Here is a 20,196-nt window from a genome sequence, read left to right as displayed (position 1 = left end):
GCGAATAGCCGACCCATTAGAAAAGACCCTGATGCTGGCAAGGATTTAAGGCAGGAGGAAAAGGGGATGACAGAGGATTAGATGGTTGGATGGCATCACCGACTCAATGGACATGAATTTGAACAAGCTCCAGGAGATGGTAAAGGACAGGGAAGCCTGGCGTGCTGCAGTCCACGGAGTCACAAAGAGTTGGAAACAATTGAGTGACTGAACAACAACAAATAAGATCAAGATCTGAGAAAATAGGAGAAATCGGCTCTCTGAACTGAAAACAAACTTTGTGTTATATCACACTAGTACAAATCATATGATGCTGAAAGTGTTTATTCTTACCTAGATCTCCAATACCATTTTATCTTATCAATTCAGGAGAGAAATCAAGATATGATTACATTATTCCTCATTCACAAAAAATGATCTCAAACATAACATCACTCAATGCACCAGTACGACTTCAGTTCAATTCAGTCGCTCAGTCGTGTCCGACTCTTTGCGATCCTAAGAATCACAGCACGCCAGGCCTCCCTGTCCATCACCAACTCCCAGAGTTTACTCAAACTCATGCCCATCGAGTCGGTGATGCCATCCAGCCATCTCATCCTCTGTCGCCCCCTTCTCCTCCTGCCCCCAATCCCTCTCTGCATCAGGGTCTTTTCCAGTGAGTCAACTCTTCGCATGAAGTGGCCAAAGTATTGGAGTTTCAGCTTCAGCAACAGTCCCTCCAATGAACACCCAGGACTGATCTCCTTTAGGATGGACTGGTTGGATCTCCTTGCAGTCCAAGGGACTCTCAAGAGTCTTCTCCAAACCACAGTTCAAAAGCATCAATTCTTCGGCGCTCAGCTTTCTTCATAGTCCAACTCTCACATCCATACATGACCACTGGAAAAACCATAGCCTTGACCAGACGGAACTTTGTTGGCAAAGTAATGTCTCTGCTTTTTAATATGCTATCTAAGTTGGTCATAACTTTCCTTTCAAGGAGTAAGCGTCTTTTAATTTCATGGCTGCAGTCACCATCTGCAGTGATTTTGGAGCCCCAAAAAATAAAGTCTGACACTGTTTCCACTGTCTCCCCATGAGGTGATGGGACGAGATGCCATGATCTTAGTTTTCTGAATGTTAAGCTTTAAGCCAACTTTTTCACTCCTCAGTAATTTAAAGTTTATTATTTAACTGAAACTTTCAAAATGTAATTTGGAAAGACAGGATTCCCACCTAAGAGTCTTTACAAAACCTAGGCTAAAATTTCAGGCATAACAGATTTCTGAGAATATTATTTCAAAAGGTTCCAAAATCTTTTCTAAGGAGGAATAAGTTGGACTCTTTAAACACTAAAGTGTCAATAGTAATTTCACATTGTTTTGAGGAACAAAATCCATTTTTATTTACAAATATTACTGGGAAATGTATTAAAAGGAGATGTACTCCTTAAAACATTTCAATTGAATGTTTCAATTGATGATTCACAAGTACTATTATATTTCTTATTCATGTCAAATATAAAAAATTCAATAAGGTACATTTATAATGGTGCATTTGTATATTAAAATCAGCTAGTGAACCTAATGTTTAAAAGTTTCTATTTGTCAATATTAACCATATAACTAAATGGCTTTTGTTTTATCTAATTCTGCCACAGCAATTTTTCAATGCATACCTTAATGTTTTGTCTTCCCCTTTATTGTTGAACATATGAAAACATTAATACATCATTGTGAAGAAACCTCTTTGATTGGACCTTTATAGTAATGCATTTTCTTAATTGTTTAATTGAAGGATTCTCATTAACATTGAAGTCTATGATGCCCACATTAGTACTTTCAGTCAAAGGAAACCAATCTATTGGTTTTAATTTACTGTGGGATTTTTTTTTCTTTCTTAGAGCTCAGCTTCTAAATTATAAGGAGGCTCTGAACTTGACCAAGTATCTCAAAGAAGAAAAGGAATATTTACCATGGCACAGAGTCATTTCAGCTGTAACCTATATTATTAGCATGTTTGAAGATGATAAAGAGCTATACCCTGTGATTGAGGTAATGCTAATGCTATAGCTCATGAAAGTAGATGTTTAGTCCCATTGGTAGAATAGGAAATTTCTGAGAGAAGGAACTCCTGGGAAACACAAAAGCAAATCTTGACTGCCAAGTAAAATCAAAGGAAATTACAATGACTTGACTAATCAAATCAAAGAGATGTTCTTTTCTTTCAGCTTGAAGTGTATCAGTATTTCTGGTTCGGTATACCACTTAAAGGTGCATTTTAGTGTTAGAAGAAATACAATAGTCAATATTTTATTTAAAACAAATAATGTTTTAAACCATAGATACAAACTAGATCCTATTTTTAATGGATTTATCTACGTTAAAATGAATTTATTCTTATCAAAATATAACATCATTTTCCTTATTATTACTGCTGTTATTTCCACATTGAGATTTTATTATGACAGTCATTCAGACTACTTTTCTTGACTTTGTGATTTCTGTAGCACTTTCTGATTACAAGGACACTTGTAATTTTAAACAAATTCTGGATTCCAATTTCTAGCTCTTCCATTTTCTTTATGAAAGAAATTGGAAAAATGATTTCATATTTCTTTATTTTCTTTGTACAATAGGAAGTTAGTACTTGACTGCCCATGGTAATGGGATAGTAAGAATCATATAATATAAATATCCTTTGTAGATCTTAAGTCAATATACAAATATTAGTTACTATTTCATTAATACTTGAGCAATCTTTAGTATGATAAGTCTATCAGGTGTTATTCTATTTATTAAAATGTCAGCTAAGAAGTGGAGGTTAAAAGGGGATGACCCAAAGTTCTATATATTAGAGAGTGATCCAGAATGTTCTTATGTTCAGGACTGAAGTAAAATTGCTATGTGATAAAAACTGGAATATATTCCTTTCCTAAGTACAGGCCCAAAGTTCTCTGAACTAGTAGGGGAAAAGATTACCGCTGGGAACTGTAGATAATAATAAATGGGAGACTGTTGCTAAATAGTAAATTATTACTCACTGCACATGGTGCTTTTATTTCAGAAATACTTTCGAGATCAAGTGAAGCCCATTGCAGATTTTCTGGGATGGAATGATATTGGAGACCACCTCACAAAGTAATTTTTTTACCTTTTTAAAAATTAACTTTTGTTTAATATTTGTGTGTGTTAAGATATGTTGAAAAGTGCTCAAGGCCCCAGCTCTGTGTGTGTTTGTTTTCTTAGATTACTCCGTGCCTCTGTATTAGGACTGGCGTGCAAGATGGGAGACAGTGATGCCTTGAACAATGCTTCCCAGTTATTTCAGGAGTGGCTAACTGGGACTGTAAGGTGACTGTTCCCATGATTTCATATCTAGAAGACTTTAAACTGAGAAATGAGGAATTAAATCTCTGAAACACTGTTTCTTCTTCTAGCCTTCCTGTAAATCTCAGGCTTCTGGTATATCGGTATGGTATGCAGAACTCTGGCAATGAGACTTCATGGAATTACACTCTTGAGCAATACCAGAAAACTTCATTAGCTCAAGAAAAAGAAAAGCTACTGTATGGATTAGCATCAGTGAAGAATGTTACTCTTTTGTCAAGGTAAGCTGGAACTTTTTAAAAATTACATGAATGGTACTTGATAGTTTACATGTCACAGTCTCTTTAAAATGCTAATTAATGGAAGATACATTTCCAATAAAGTCTATTAAAAAATTATTTTCCTGGCAAGAAACAAAATATCCATGTAAGAGTGGCTTAAAAAATAAAGACACATTATCTCATATAAAAAATTCTAGAGGTAGATAACTTCCAGTCATGTACAGTGATTCAACATTTTATCCAAGACCAGGGCTCTTTCTCTTTCTTTTCTGCTATCTTCAACATGTTGGATGTTTTATGACTTCCAGAGCTCCAAATATTTTGTCTTCACATAAATATGTTCAATGGAAGAAAGACAGGAGCAAAAGAGCTCCTCCTCACAAGACTCTGTCTTTTATGATAAGAGGTCAGTTATCTCCACTTCCTCTCATAATCCAGCACTAGGTCACCTTTGATCATTCTGGGTGATTCTCTGGGTCTACCACTTGATCACTTGCTGACTACGACGAACTCAAGTTCCTTTGAGTGACTTGGGCCAGTCATGCTACTCTGACGATGGGGTAGCAATTTGCCCTCCCTAGAATCAAAGATCAGTTCAGTTCAGTCGCTCAGTCATGTCCGACTCTTTGCGACCCCATGAATTGCAGTACGCCAGGCCTCCCTGTCCATCACCAACTCCCAGAGTTTACTCAAACTCATGTCCATTGAGTCGGTGATGCCATCCAGCCATCTCATCCTCTGTCGTCCCCTTCTCCTTTTCCCCCCAACCCCTCCCAGCATCAGGGTCTTTTCCAATGAGTCAACTCTTCGCATGAGGTGGCCAAAGTATTGGAGTTTCAGCTTCAGCATCAGTCCTTCCAATGAACACCCAGGACTGATCTCCTTTAGGATGGATACCTTGATCCAAACCCAGGACGAAACTGGTTTCTGTCAGCAGAGGACTGTCCACCACAACATGTATGCACACACAAATAGTTATTTACATTATACTCAAAATATACAAAGACCACTTGAAGCCCATCTATGAATGTTCTCCCACTTCACACCTATGTCCCAAATCAACTAGTTTCTGCCTTATTCATTTTTTGCTTGTATAGATAATGAGTTATTTGCTTCATTCATTTAACCAACACTTAAGATATCCTTTCTATGTATAGGTATGTAGATTGTGGGAATAAAAATGAAAAAGAATAATATCTATTCTTGAGAAACTTATAGGTTCATGGGAGAGGCAGAATATAAATAGTAAATGATAGTGCAAGAACAAATTTGTAAGAGCTACCAGAAACTGTTTGTTTTTACTTAGCAGGGCCAACAATATACTTTCACTATCTCACCTCAGGGCTATATGTGAAGTCTCCTTCTCTCTGGCCTAAGATAGTCTATCTATCAGAACTTGATCATCTTGACATTCTACAAAACATCATATTGATTCATTACTTGGCTGTCATGGTGTTAATTGTATATGATGATAAAATTAGCAAGTACTTAGATGCCTTGTGTGTGTGTTCAGTTATGCCCAATTCTTTTCAACCCCATGGACTGTAGCCCACCAGGCTCCTCTGTCCACAGAATTTTCCAGGCAGGAATACAGGGGTGGGTTGCCATTTCCTACTCCAAGGGATCTTCCTGACCCAAGGATCAAACCACGTCTCTTGGATCTCCTGCATTGGCAGGCAAATTCTTTACCACCGTGCCACCTGGGAAGCTCCACTTAGATGCCTTACTAATATTCTTACAAACTAGAGGATAAAAGATAAATTGTACAAAATTCAGGAGTGCCCCACTCCAGTGCAGTTTATGGAAGTTTATTAGAGCATGCTCAGATATTCCCTCTGGGTACAGCCATGGAATAAAGTGAATAAAAATCTATTTGGTCACTTAATTTATCTTGGACTTATTTGCTTTATACTCTAATTATAGTCAACTAATTTAACCATACAGATTATATTAGAAAGTTGTTTTTTACAATCTTCAGTTCAGTTCAGTTGCTCAGTCATGTCTGACTCTTTGCAACCCCATGAACTGCAGCACGCCAGGCCTCCCTGTCCATCACCAACTCCCAGAGTTTACTTAAACTCATGTCCATTGAGTCGGTGATGCCATCCAACCATCTCAACCTCTGTCGTCCCCTTCTCCTCCCACCTTCAATCTTTCCCAGCATCAGGGTCTTTTCCGATGAGTCAGTTCTTCATATCAGGTGGCCAAAGTATTGGAGTTTCAGCTGCAGCATCAGTCCTTCCAATGAATATTCAGGACTGATTTCCTTTAGGATGGACTGGTTGGATCTCCTTGCAGTCCAAGGGACTCTCAAGAGTCTTCTCCAACACCACAGTTCAAAAGCGTCAGTTAAGACTTAACTGTAATCCCATATAAAATAAGAATATAAGGACCTCCCTGGTGGTGCAGGGGTGAAGAATCTGCCTGCCAATGCAGATGTGGATTTGAGTCCTGATCCAGGAAGACCTCACATGCTGCAGAGCAGCTAAGCTCATGGACCACAACTACTGAGCCCGTGCTCTAGAGCCCTGGAGGTACAATTACTGAGCCCACACACCACAACTACCAAAGCCCACATGCCCTAGAGCCCGTGCTCTACAATGAGAGAAGTCACCACAATGAGATGCACCGCTACTAGAGAAAAACCTGTGCGGCAAGGAAGACCCAGCACAGCCAAAATTTTATAATTTTATAAAATTATGAAAAATAAAGAGTATCAGTATTTTATTAGTTCCTTTTTTAGTTTAATGGAATAATAGGCAAATGGAGGAAGTGCTTCTATTAAATAAATACAATTAATTTTTTAAATTAATAGTTAAAATTGTGGGTTTTAGCTGTTATAGTACTTCCAAAATAACTGAAATTTTCATACAGTTTACAATTCAGTAGTCCTCAAAATTTAAAACAGTTAAGTATTTTAGAAAATATTAAATTATGTTTTATTATTTTTCTTATTTGTTTCAGTTGATGACTCAAGAATTAAATTACTGGAATGAAAGCTATGTTCTATTGGAATATAGCTAAGGGTGAACACTGAAAGTTCATTTTGAATTGCTTTTCCATTTGACTTCTTTTAGGTATTTGGATTTACTCAAGGACCCAAACCTTATTAAAACGCAGGATGTGTTTACAGTCATTCAATACATCTCATATAACAGCTATGGGAAGACTATGGCCTGGAATTGGATACAACTCAACTGGGAATATCTAGTCAACAGGTGAGGTGATCAGATAATGATTTGTTGTTCTCTTTGTCTGATACCATCTACAAGTTCTTTTTTCTCTTTTTTGTGCTTTCTCTGACATCTATACAATATCTGAAATGGTATATTGTCAGAAGTAAAGCATCATGGTATTTTCCCTCCAGGGAAGCAATATACTAGTTTAAGCATAATTCCTTTCTTGGAAAGTAGTGTTTCCAACTGATCAATAGATTTCTGAAATCTTCAAACATGCCTAAATTGCATCTGAGTCATCAGAGAAGACCCTAAAGGAGTTTCCTGTAGTTCATACAGTAAAGAATCTGCCTGAAATGCGGAAGACCCAGGTTTGATCCCTGGGTAGGGAAGGTCCTCTGGAGAAGGGAATGGCAACTCAGTCCAGTGTTCTTGCTGGAGAATCCCATGGACAGAGGAGCCTGGTGGGCTATAGTCCATGGGCTCGCAGAGTCAGACACGACCGAGCAACTAAGCATACACTTGTGATTTATTTCAAATAATGCATATTTCATTTAAAAAGTTAGTTCATTGTTTGCCTCTTAAAAAATTAAGAAGTAGGAAAAAACAGGTTTGTATGATCATAAAAGTCAAAAACAGTTGACCTTAAATTTATTAGACCTAAAGTTTAATTTTTTCAGGACAAATAAATTAATGAACTATTTCCAGTGCTAGTTAAACTCCTCTCCCAAGGCTTTTAATATTTCTTCATCGTATGATAATCTAATTCTCATATTATTTCAAGTAGCCTAAATCATATAATAACCATATGTGAGAAACAAACAAAAAAGCCCAATATTAATTATGGTTAATTTGAAAAAGTATAATTTCCCCATTAAGATAGGATAAGACAAATAAAACAGAAATGAGCCAAGCTTCAGTCAAATATTTTCAAACTCTTAAACATTTTCCAGACTTCAGAATGAGTGGTTTTACTGCCTCTGTTTCTAAATAATTTATAGTCATCTTAAAATAAATAATCTGCTTTGTTACAAAGCTTTTGCTTTATGATTTTTATGATAGCTGATGACCAACCACTAATGTCCTTTCCAGTTTGAGACTTAACCACAAAGTTCCAAAAACACTTCAGAAATTATTATTTGCTTTTATTTATTCCACTAAACACTTACATGAAACTGTGAAGCTGAATGAACTCAATAATTCAATATTGTGTGGTGATAAAGTTTGACTTTAATTTATGATTATGAATGAAAAATTAAGTCAATGGGACATGACTGAAATCATAACTACTTCATACCATATAATATTAAATCAGAGATTATTTTTACATAATGATTTTTCAAAATATTTAAGATATAATTAAATCCTTATTTTAGTTTTAAAAATAATCAATATTATAAATATACAGCATCAGTTCAGTTCAGTTCAGTTGCTCAGTCGAGTCCGACTCTTTGCGACCCCATGAATTGCAGCATGCCAGGCCTCCCTGTCCATCACCATCTCCCAGAGTCTACCCAAACCCATGCCCATCGAGTCGGTGATGCCATCCAGCCATCTCATCCTCTGTCATCCCCTTCTCCTCCTGCTCCCAACCCCTCCCTGCATCAGGGTCTTTTCCAATGAGTCAACTCTTCGCATGAAGTGGCCAAAGTATTGGAGTTTCAGCTTCAACATCAGTCCTTCCAATGAACACCCAGGACTGATCTCCTTTAGGATGGACTGGTTGGATCTCCTTGCAGTCCAAGGGACTCTCAAGAGTCTTCTCCAACACCACAGTTCAAAAGCATCAATTTTTCAGCACTCAGCTTTCTTCACAGTCCAACTCTCACATCCATACATGACCACTGGAGAAACCATAGCCTTGACCAGACGGACCTTTGTTGGCAAAGTAATGTCTCTACTTTTTAACATGCTATCTAAGTTGGTCATAACTGTCCTTCCAAGGAGTAAGCGTCTTTTAATTTCATGGCTGCAGTCACCATCTGCAGCGATTTTGGAGCCCAAAAAATAAAGTCTGACACTGTTTCCACTGTTTCCCCATCTATTTCCCATGAAGTGATGGGACCAGATGCCATGATCTTAGTTTTCTGAATGTTACATATTTCCCCTTAAATGGTATTAGTTTCTTGGAATAAGCATATTTATATTAAATGTTGAAATATGACTGAGAATTAAAAATAACATCAAAGAAGCCTATTTAAAGACATAAAAAGATAGCAACAATATAGGATAATGTAAAAAACAGCAGATTATAAAAACATATGTCTAATATCATTCCATCTCTGTAAATAAACAAACATCCATGGAAAAATGACTCAAGGGAAAATAGCTATGTGACAATAGGGATTATTTTTAGGTGGTGTGATTATGGGTGATGTCTGTATCCTTATTTTTGCTTCTCTATATTTTGTGCAAAATAATATATACCCATTTTATGATAAGAAAATTGAAATTTTAAAAAAGGAAATCATACTAAGTTCCTATAATGATATTTTACAGATTCGAAGAAAGTCTGTTATTACAGCTAACAGTTTTTCCAGTGATTTTCTATAATTTCTATAACATTTCTCTTCTGTTTTATTCTTTGTGACTAAAACTTAAAGAATATATTTAGAAACTAGCAATGAATAGATTGAATAAAAACTGCAACTACCTATGCAAATTCTCAGTCATATTTCAACATGTAAATTTAACATGTAAATAAACATCTTAGTTTATTTAGCTAATCTCCATCGCTTGGATAATAAAATTGTTCAAAATTTTCCACTGTATAAATAATGCACTAATGAACATCTTTGAAACTGAACTTCTTCGTTCTCTTTGAATGTCCTTGACAATTTCCTTAGGATACAAATAATACTAGAAGCAATACTGCTGAGTTAAAAGATGTGTTCATTTTTAGAGCTTCTGATGAATATTGCAAAACTGTCTCCCAGAACAAACTTTACTATTAACTTTGCCTACTTTCCAACCCTTGCCAATACTCAGTGCTATCATTTAAAAATATTCTTATTAATTGAGTACATGAAAACTGGTATCTCATTTTAAATAATAATTCTTTCATTCAATAAACATGATGGAGCACATACTATGTGCTAGGCTCTGTGCTTGGCACTAAAGGTACAATAGTGTACAAGGAGAAAAAGATCTGGTTCTCTGTTTTCATGGAGTTTAGAGTCTAATGATGAAGAGCAATATTAAGTAAAGTGAAAGTGTTAGTCATTCAGTCATGTTCGACTCTTTGTGACCCTATGGACTGTAGCCCACCAGGTTCCTCTGTCCATGGAATTCTCCAGGCAAGAATACTGGAGCAAGTAGCCATTCCCTTCTGCAAAGGATTTTCCCAACCCAGGGATCAAACCCAGGTCTCCTGCACTGCAGGCAGATCCTTTGCCATCTGAGCCACCAGGGAAGCCTGTGATAGTAAGCAAAGAATCACATAAATACATGTATAATTAAAACTGTAATAACTACAGATAGAAAAGATTCTGAGTACACTGAAAGAGTGTAATGGGGAAACTGACCAAGTCAAGAGAAGTTGGAGGTTAAGGGCTTCCCTAAGGGAGTGATGACTGAGCTGAATTCTGAAAGAAGGGCAGGAGTAAATTAGATGAACAGGAGGTGAGCGTTCCTGGCTGAAAAGAGGAAAGCTCAGGGCTAAGCTTTTGGGGATCACATTAAGATTTGGGCTTTTCTAAAAGCAATGATAAGTCAGTAATGGGTTTTAAGTAAGAAAGTAAAATGATCAATTTTGTTTTCAAAAGAAAGCTCTAGTGGTAAAGCCTAAATGGGGAACATTGGGAAAGCAATTATAGAGCTACTAGAGTAATCCTAATAAAAGATGGTGGTAGATTATACTGTGGATGTAATGATAAAGATGAAAACATAAGAACAACCTTTAGAATTTGGTAGATTAGAAGTTAGAAAGCTTATTCAGCTTATATGCAGAATACATCATGCGAAATGCTGGGCTGGATGAAGCACAGGCTGGAATCAAGATTGCCGGGAGAAATATCAATAACCTCAGATATGCAGATGACACCACATTTCTGGCAGAAAACGAAGAGGAACTAAAGAGCCTCTTGATGAAAGTGAAAGAGGAGAGTGAAAATCCTGGCTTAAAACTCAACATTCAAAAAACTAACATCATGGCGTCTGGTCCCATCACTTCATGGGAAATAGATGGGGAAACAATGGAAACAGTAAGAGACCTTATTTTCTTGGGTTCCAAAATTACTGCAGATGGTGACTGCAGCCATGAAATTAAAAGACACTCGCTCCTTGGAAGAAAAGCTATGACCAACCTAGACAGCATATTAAAAAGTAGAGACATTATTTTGCCGACAAAGGTCTGTCTAGTCAAAGCTATGGTTTTTCCAGTGGTCATGTATGGATGTGAGAGTTGGACTATAAAGAAAGCTGAGTGCCGAAGAATTGATGGTTTTGAACTGTGGTATTGGTGAAGACTCTTGGGAGTCCCTTGGATTACAAGGAGATCCAACCAGTCAATCCTAAAGGAAATCAGTCCTGAATATTTATTGGAAAAACTGATGCTGAAGCTGAAATTCCAATACTTTGGCCTCCTGATGTGAAGAACTGACTCATTGGAAAAGACCCTGATGCTGGGAAAGATTGAAGGCACGAGGAAAAGGGGATGACCGAGGATGAGATGGTTGGATGGCATCACCAACTCGATGGACATGAGTTTGAGCATGCTCCAGGAGTTGGTGATGGACAGGGAAGCCTGGCGTGCTGCAATCCATGGGGTTGCAAAGAGTTGGACACAACTGATCCACTGAACTGACTGAGATAATAATGGAAGGCAAGTGAGGTGACGAAAATAAAATGTCTACATTTCTAGAAAAGATAAAGTTTTCAGAAGAACAGTGAGTTCAGGTGTGTGTGTGTGTGTGTGTGTGTGTGTGTGTGTGTGTGTGTGTGTGTATTGAACTATAAGAAAGTTTAGGGCTTAAGCAAAAATGTTATTGAAAAATGGTATATCATGGAATTTAAACTATTTTAGGAAAAAAGCGAAAGCAAAGGAAAAGCTGATGATCTTGAAGAAAGTAGGGATAGAGATGTTCAGTGGACCAGAAATCCAGATAAAGTCAAAGAATGAGGGTAAATTATGTCATGGGGCATACATAAATTAATGATTTTAGAGATAGAGTACTTATGGATGATCACAAAGTATGATGATGGAAATTGGTGGCTGGAGTAGAGTGGAGAAAATATCATTGGAAATGAGGAGATCAAGAAACTAAGGAGTTAAGCTGTTGTATCTTCATCTAAGTGAACCTTGAAGTCATGGCCTGGGGTAGAAAAGACAACTAGGAGTCAGATGCCAAAGTGTATCATAAATGAGATGAAGGGGAATAGTCTGAAGAAGCGGAGGGTCTTAAAGAGTGAAGGAATAATGGTTTGTAATCCATAACGGGGAGCATGATCACACCAATTCCTTTTCTGACCTGGTGCTACAGAGGATACAGGAAAAGAAACATTCTCCAAGTGAGTAGTAGTATTCCCTGTAAAGGGGTAGCTCCAAAGGGCTAGGTGAAGGGTTTGAGAGGCTGGGTAACTCTAGACGGCCAAGTCAGAGGCAAGGAGGTGCACATATGACAGGTGCAGGGTCATGCCTGAGTCTTACATTTTGGATAATGACTGGTGATATTAAGTAAAGGGAAATTGTTTGCCTTAGACTTCTAAGAGAATAAAGACAAAAGACATAATGGATTTAAATTCAGTGGTGTCTGTGATAAGAGTGATCACTGGACCTAGTATACCGAAATTGTGAGTAATCATTAGAACATTTCATCTGTTTCCATTGGGTACATTTTCTCTTTATATTTATTTTGCAAACTGATGATTCATTCTTTTGCTAATTTCATGTTGGCATATTTCTCCCTATTACCAATCTGAAAGTGTGTCCCTGGCGGCTCAGCTGGTAAAGAATCCACCTGCAATGAGGGAGACCTGGGTTCGATCCCTGGGTTGGGAAGATCCCCGGAGAAGGGAAGGGCTACCAACTCCAGTATTCTGGCCTGGAGAATTCCATGGACTGTATAGTCCATGGGGTCGCAAAGAGTCAGACACGACTGAGCGATTTTCACCAATCTGAAAGGGTTCTTTATATAGTCAAAATATTTGCTCTTTTTACAACAAAATAATAAATTTTTACTTTTAATTTTATGGCAGACTTCCTTTTGCATAAATTTTTTAATGTGTATGTGACAAACTTATTAGTTTTTATCTTCATGATTTCTGCTTTTCATGTGGTACTTTTTAAATGTAAAATGTAAAATTTCTCCTCCTGTTTACTTATATGCTTACTTTATATGTTGATATATTTCCTTTATCCTTTCCCAACATTCCAAAAATTCAAGTTTATAGATAATTCTTGTGATTGTTTTCTTTGCACTGTGATTAATTGGGATGAAATTTTACCTGCATCACTGTCATTTGCATTTGGTTTTTAAGGAAATTTGTGATTCTTTTTAAGAGAGAAATGCAAAAGGTATAGGAATAGAATATAATCGCTAAAGTGCTATCTTTGCACTTAGCTTCAAATGTCTTTGCTTAGCAGGCTGATATAGATCATAATGCCAAATATGCAAGTAGCCAATAAAGCTTTACGGAAGCAGAATAAATAACCTATATTCAAATTTCTGTATCTGCAGGAAGACACAGATTATTAGTTAAGATAAAGGTGACAGGGCTATTCTGCTGTAACAGAAACACAGAAATACAGCAGCTTAAAGGGCATATGTAATGATTTCTCATTCAGATTGGTCTCCTGAAGTGAGCATTCCAAGTCGTCAGGGTGGTTGTGCTCCATGAGGCCCAGGGCCTTATTCTGTGTAGTTGAAATCTGGAAGAAGGGGAAGGAAGACAAGATCAAAGGCAAGAAATTTCCCTTTACTTCCCTAACAAGAAGGTAGAAGTTGAGCCTACCACTTCTGTTTATGTTCCATTGATGAGAACTGGATCACCTGTTTGCACCTAGCTAATAGGAAGGCTGAGACATGTAATCTGACTATGGCTCTTATGTGTGCAGGAAAAAGGAGAATTGGGGGAATATAACAACCAGTCTACCATTTCTGGGAAAGTGGTGTGGATCTGTCTATAAAAAAAAAAAAAGTGCAGAAGTTGCTGCGAATTTCTCCTGAATAGAATTATTTTAAATTAAATATGTTTACTTGCTGTTTTATACTTACTGTACTTTGAAAATTACTTTTAACAAGCTCTCAAAATAAAAAGGACATGTCTGCATCTAGAGGAAAGATTTAAAGTTCTGAGCACTAATGTAGCCTTTTCCACCCCTAAATTTCTCTTCAGGTATACACTCAATAACAGAAACCTTGGCCGGATTGTCACCATAGCAGAGCCATTCAACACCGAACTGCAACTGTGGCAGGTAGGGAGATAAATTCCCCTATACTTGTCAAGGAAGGAACAGAATTAATTTTTTTTTTCAAGTAGAAATGATATTTTCTCTATTCAGATCCTAGAAGACAAGGAAAAAGTAATAATTCTTATAGATAATTAAATGTACATCTATTTTTTTTCTAAACTAAAAAAATTTCAAATAACCAAGAAATAAAGTTTAAAAGTTGAGAAAGGTGAGGCCTGGGGAGGCTTAGGCTCGTGGTCCATGAGACCATACAGTTTAGTAAGCCATGAGCAGTTCATCTCCCCTTTCCAGATAAGTGTAATCCTGGGATAAGCTGGTCAAGATTTGATTCCTTTCAGAATTCAGAGTTTTGGAATTTCAAAACTAAGCCCAAGTCTTTCAGATTTTGGATACCTCGGTTCCTCTGGGGTGGAGGGGTGAGGGGGTGTTCATTAACGTTAGACAGAGACTGTATGAATTTTCAGTATCTGTTTAAGATATTGGAATGTTACATCCTTCTGTGAAACAAAATAATTCTTATTTTTGTAAATAGCAGATACTACTATGGTTAAGTTTGGGAGAGGGTTTTGGAGGGAAGAGGGAAAACAAACCAAATTTAACAGAGATTTTTTGATGAGCCCTCAATGAGTGAACTGAAAGTATATAAAACAGTCTAGACTCTTGCAACAAAAAGCTAAGCAAAGCCATCATTCCACAGTACAGATTTTCCAGGAAACACCTTGGGGGAACGTGCAGAAAACTGAGAAACCTACAGAAGCAAAGAGAGCATTCCAGCCACCACTGTGCCGCTCTCCTTCCCCAACACATCAGGGCCTCTTTTGTCTCTTTTGCGGGACATGCTGCCAGGCGTCCAAAGCCAGGGGTCATGACTACTAACCTGAGAGATGGGCTCAATCTGAATGATGCATCAGAAGATGTACCTTAATGTTGTTCAGTGATACTGAATTTACAGGGAAGAAGGAAACAAATCCAGAATGTAAATAAAATCCCTGAAGAATAATTGGACTTAAAATTACTTTCTTAATTATTGCCTTCTCTTTTATAGATCAAGAGCTTTTTCGAAAGATATCCTGAAGCTGGAGCGGGACAAAAACCTAGGGAGCAAGTACTGGAAACAGTGGAAAACAATATCGAGTGGCTAAAACAAAACAGGGATACCATAAGAAATTGGTTTCTTGATTTGAATGGTTAATGTGTCCAAATATCATATTTTAATTTTGTGACTCTATTGTTTCTCCTGTTAAATATTTGGTGGCCTAATTTACAAGCACTATGGAAGGAGTTTTATATATAGATACTACTTTCATTAAGTACTGTGTTTATATGTCTTGCAAAAGCTTTTAAATTGTTCCTTTTTGTTTATGAAGGAAGATACTAATAGAGTAGTTAATGTACTCAGGGATTTCTTCTAAGCATACTTCGTAGGAGATTCTTTACAAACTGAAGATAATTTAATAGCCATTTTAAGGTCTTTAAATATCATTCTTTGTATCTTAAATCTGTGAAAATAGAACAATTTGGTCATAGCTTTACATTTTTAGTACCAAAGAAACACCACTTAATCTTCTCTCTTGAATGATTTTTAAAGTTTAAATACCAGTACTTGAGGGACCAATATTACCATCTTAATGTTTATTTTATTATTCAGAATTACACAGATCCAGCATCATTGTATTCACAATATGTTTTTACTCTTTTAAATACTATCAAAGTAACCTGGGTTTAAATTTTACTCAAGGATTGCATGAATTAGCCAAAGAAATACCTGACTCTTACCTTTGTTCTTATAAAATCAACAAAAGAATTCTCCTCTCCTTTTTAAAATAAATCTGAATGGTTACCTTGAAAAAATACATTGTTTTCCAGTGTTCCTTTACTCTGGAATAATAATGACTGTGACTGTAGTATTCCCCAAATACTTTAGCAGTAGGCAATAAGATTCAAGAACCCAGTCTTTCTCATGCTTAGTTTTCTGTCATCTTGCTCCATTCCCTCCAAAGTTCCTTCAAATAAGCTATGAAATTAAGGGGAAGATAGTGATTAAATCCTACATGGATTTTAGAGGCAAAGGGCTAAATAATTGGAAACTTATTAGGCAAGAGAGAAGGGTGATCATTCCATAAACCTAAATGGAATTAGAATTTAGCTTTGATCTAACCTAGCAGTCTTTAAGTGTGAAAATAAGGAAACCCATGGATGTTCCCAACATGACTCTGCATATATGAGGATATATCTTCTTAGATATAACTTTAATGTGAAAACCTTTATGTCCTAATCCATACAGAATCAGTTCCATTCACTTCAGTCAATCAGTCGTGTCCGACTCTTTGTGACCCCATGGACAGGAGCATGCCAGGCCTTCTTGTTCATCACCAATTCATACAGAATAGCACTAATCAAATTTATATTCGTGATTTGACTAAAGATCAATTTTGTAGGAGCTGGTGGCAAGAACATGTTTAATATGGCACTTGATGCCTAGTAGATCCACAACACAAGTCCAGTAGACAGAAAAGATAGTAAATTAGTATGTTCCAATCTGCTGTATCTAGAAAATCTAAATTTATTTGGAACCTTCAGAAGTATAATTTAAGATTGGTTTGATGATAATTGAAACACATGGAAACAATCAAAACCCTACCTTTTACTTTACATAAAAAATGTTCCCTAATCAAGGACTCTCAAACTTTGTAAACTTTCCTATTGCTGCGTCTTAATTTTTACTTCTCAATCCACATAGCTAAACTGTCAAAGTCAAATGTGGACTGGGGGGAGGAGGAAGGAGACAAAAAAAAGAAGATATTTTCAGACTAAAACTTTTAAAATATTGTTTTAAATTACTTCAGAAGAAAAAAACATTAACATCATTAATCATCAGAAAAAAAAAAAAAAATCCCACTATCCTCATGGGGATTAACACCCTAACTTCATATTGACCATAATCAAAACCAGCACTTAAAGTCTATATATTGTTTCAACTGGATAAATAAGGAAGTGGGATGTTTTATCCTTCTGCTTTATGCAATAAATTCTTTTTTTTTATTATTATTATTATTTTTTTCCAGTGGGTTTTGTCATACATTGATATGAATCAGCCATGGATTTACATGTATTCCCAATCCCGATCCCCCCCCCACCTCCCTCTCCACCCGATTCCTCTGGGTCTTCCCAGTGCACCAGGCCGGAGCACTTGTCTCATGCATCCCACCTGGGCTGGTGATCTGTTTCACCATAGATAGTATACATGCTGTTCTTTTGAAATATCCCACCCTCACATTCTCCCACAAAGTTCAAAAGTCCGTTCTGTATTTCTGTGTCTCTTTTTCTGTTTTGCATATAGGGTTATCGTTATCACCTTTCTAAATTCCATATATATGTGTTAGCATACAAAAATAAACTCAAAATGGATTAAAGATCTAAATGTAAGACCAGAAACTATAAAACTCCTAGAGGAGAACATAGGCAAAACACTCTCCGACATAAATCACAGCAAGATCCTCTATGACCCACCTCCCAGAATATTGGAAATAAAAGCAAAACTAAACAAATGGGACCTAATGAAACTTAAAAGCTTTTGCACTACAAAGGAAACTATAAGTAAGGTGAAAAGACAGCCCTCAGATTGGGAGAAAATAATAGCAAATGAAGAAACAGACAAAGGATTAATCTCAAAAATATACAAGCAACTCCTGCAGCTCAATTCCAGAAAAATAAATGACCCAATCAAAAAATGGGCCAAAGAACTAAACAGACATTTCTCCAAAGAAGACATACAGATGGCTAACAAACACATGAAAAGATGCTCAACATCACTCATTATTAGAGAAATGCAAAGCAATAAATTCTTAAAAGAAAAAAATTTGAAGGAGATGGTGCATGAAACAGATTCCCAACTTGCCTATAAACACTAAACTTGAGAATGAATTGCTTAGTTCTCTTTACCCCATATTGAAAAAGAACTGCACACTGTGTTTATAACTCCATTAGCCAATCAGGCCCTTCACAAACAGTATCTGGTTTTTAAAGGCTGATGACCAATAGATAGATCTATGCCAAGAAGAGTTTGCTACTGTGCTTTTTAGGTTGTGTCATGATTTTTACAGGGAAAAATTTTAGTATGTTGTATCCAAAATTAAACCACAATAAACCATCAACTTTAAAGAATTAACAGGAAGAAATGATCAGCAAAGTCATGTAGCAAGAAGCAGGGCCAGTAATAATTATTGCCTCCTTCTAGGCAGTTTATTCCTATATTGCAGATCACTGCTATGCACCCACACAAGTATAAACTAGGAGCTTATAAAATAAACTATGAACATATAAGTGACAGGCAGGGAAGTTCTGGGGAGCAGAGATATACTGGTAGGTTGAAGGCAATGGTACTCCTACAGTTTACCCTCCACATAGATAAAGTGTTATTCCAAAAATAGATAAATATAAGGTGGGAAGAGAAATCTAGAATGGTAATTCTCAAAGGGAGAATAAGCACGGAACAGAAGAAGAGTAGAATTACCAATGAAACTTCCTAAACTGCTAAATAATACTAATAGTGACAGTAACAATAATAAAAAATTCCTTTCTAATACCAAGCCCTATTCTAAACACAAGCACTCCACACATACATCAATCTCTATATTTGAACTTTAGAAAAACCCATGGGATAGGTACTGTTAATATCCTCATTTTACAGATGGAGAAATAGAGAAGTCACACAATTTGCCCAAGGCCAAAAAGTTAGTGTATGGCATGAGCCAGGACTTGAACTTAGTTTATCACCAGAATCTATGTACTTAACCACATATTAAAGTAGAAACGAGTGTTTTAAAGTTAGTCACCTTAATTTGAGTTTCAGCGACTTGCCTTTAATCTCCCTATTGTTCAGTTTCCTCATATATAAAGTGAGGACAAAAATAATCACCACATCACTGGGTGGTTGTGAGGATTAAATGCAAAAACACAGGTAAGGGAGGCATTATATGGAAAATGATGATCACTCAATTAACATTAGATGCTATTATTTTTGCTATTGTGATATCTCCTAGTCTTCACTTAAGACACCAGTTTGGCAAATAAAATAAAGTTGGGTTCAGGAATAACAACCTAAGCAACTGAAGGCACGAAGGAAAGGCAATGTGTCAAACTGTGCTATTGCTCAGTAGCAGTCACTGTCCATCCCTGAAGAGGATTCCACCATCTCACCCCACTGTGAGATAGCTCAGCACAGCCATGTGACTTACTTCGGCTGGTGAAATGTTGGCGAGACTGATGTGTGTCAATCTCAGGCAGAAATGTCCAGAGTCAGCAATGGTTTGCCACATTCTCAGTTTTCCTTCTGCCACTAGATCCAGCAATGTTCCAGATAGGGGCTGTTCTATTTGCCTGAATTTCAGGAGGAAAACAATAAAACCAAAAATCAGTTATTTGAAAAGAACAACAAAAATGACAAACCGTTAGCTAGTATGATCAAGAAAAAAGTGAGAAGACTTAAATTACTGAAATAAGGAAGGAAAGAGGAGGCATCGCTATCAAATTTACAGAGATAAGAATTAAAGAGAACTCTATGCATAGCCACACACCAACAAATCAGATAACTTAGATTAAATGAACAAATTCCTAGAAAAACACAAACTATCAAACTGACTCAAGGAGAAACAGACAACTTAAATAGACCTATAACAACAGAGATTGATTTAGTAATTAAAAACAAAAACTTGCCATAAAGAAAAGCCCAGGATCAGATGGTTTCCTTCATGAATCTTACCAAATATTTAAGGAAAAATTAGCACCAATCCTTCACAAATTTGCCAAAAATAGACAAGGAGGGAACACTTCTCAATTCTATGAGGTCATTAACACAATGATACCAAAACCAGGCAAAGACATCACAAGAAAAAAATCCCCCAAACTACAGATCAACATCCTTTTTTACTATATGCACAAAAGCTCTCAACAAAATACTAACAAACCAAATCTAGCAAAAAAGAAAAATGATTAAAGACCATGACCAAGTGCCAAGT

At 36.6% G+C, this 20,196-nt stretch overlaps 1 protein-coding gene across 1 annotated transcript in view; it reads left to right on the top strand.

Annotated features, from left to right (window-relative positions):
- Window positions 1-16,032, top strand: part of LOC122673200 (glutamyl aminopeptidase) — a 79,125-nt gene extending 63,093 nt beyond the window's left edge. Inside the window, exons 14-20 of the mRNA XM_043870729.1 lie at window positions 1,886-2,036; window positions 3,049-3,122; window positions 3,231-3,335; window positions 3,422-3,592; window positions 6,670-6,810; window positions 14,104-14,182; window positions 15,225-16,032. Of these exons, the coding sequence (XP_043726664.1) occupies window positions 1,886-2,036; window positions 3,049-3,122; window positions 3,231-3,335; window positions 3,422-3,592; window positions 6,670-6,810; window positions 14,104-14,182; window positions 15,225-15,371 (868 nt within the window). The 3' untranslated portion in view covers window positions 15,372-16,032. The remainder of the gene's footprint in view (window positions 1-1,885; window positions 2,037-3,048; window positions 3,123-3,230; window positions 3,336-3,421; window positions 3,593-6,669; window positions 6,811-14,103; window positions 14,183-15,224) is intronic.
- Window positions 16,033-20,196: the final 4,164 nt, after the last annotated feature.

The sequence above is a fragment of the Cervus elaphus genome, chromosome 17, assembly GCF_910594005.1.
Source record: "Cervus elaphus chromosome 17, mCerEla1.1, whole genome shotgun sequence".
In the NCBI taxonomy this organism is placed as follows: domain Eukaryota; kingdom Metazoa; phylum Chordata; class Mammalia; order Artiodactyla; family Cervidae; genus Cervus; species Cervus elaphus.
The sequence above is the reverse complement of the archived record's forward strand: the minus strand, read 5'-3'. Positions and strand labels throughout refer to the sequence as shown.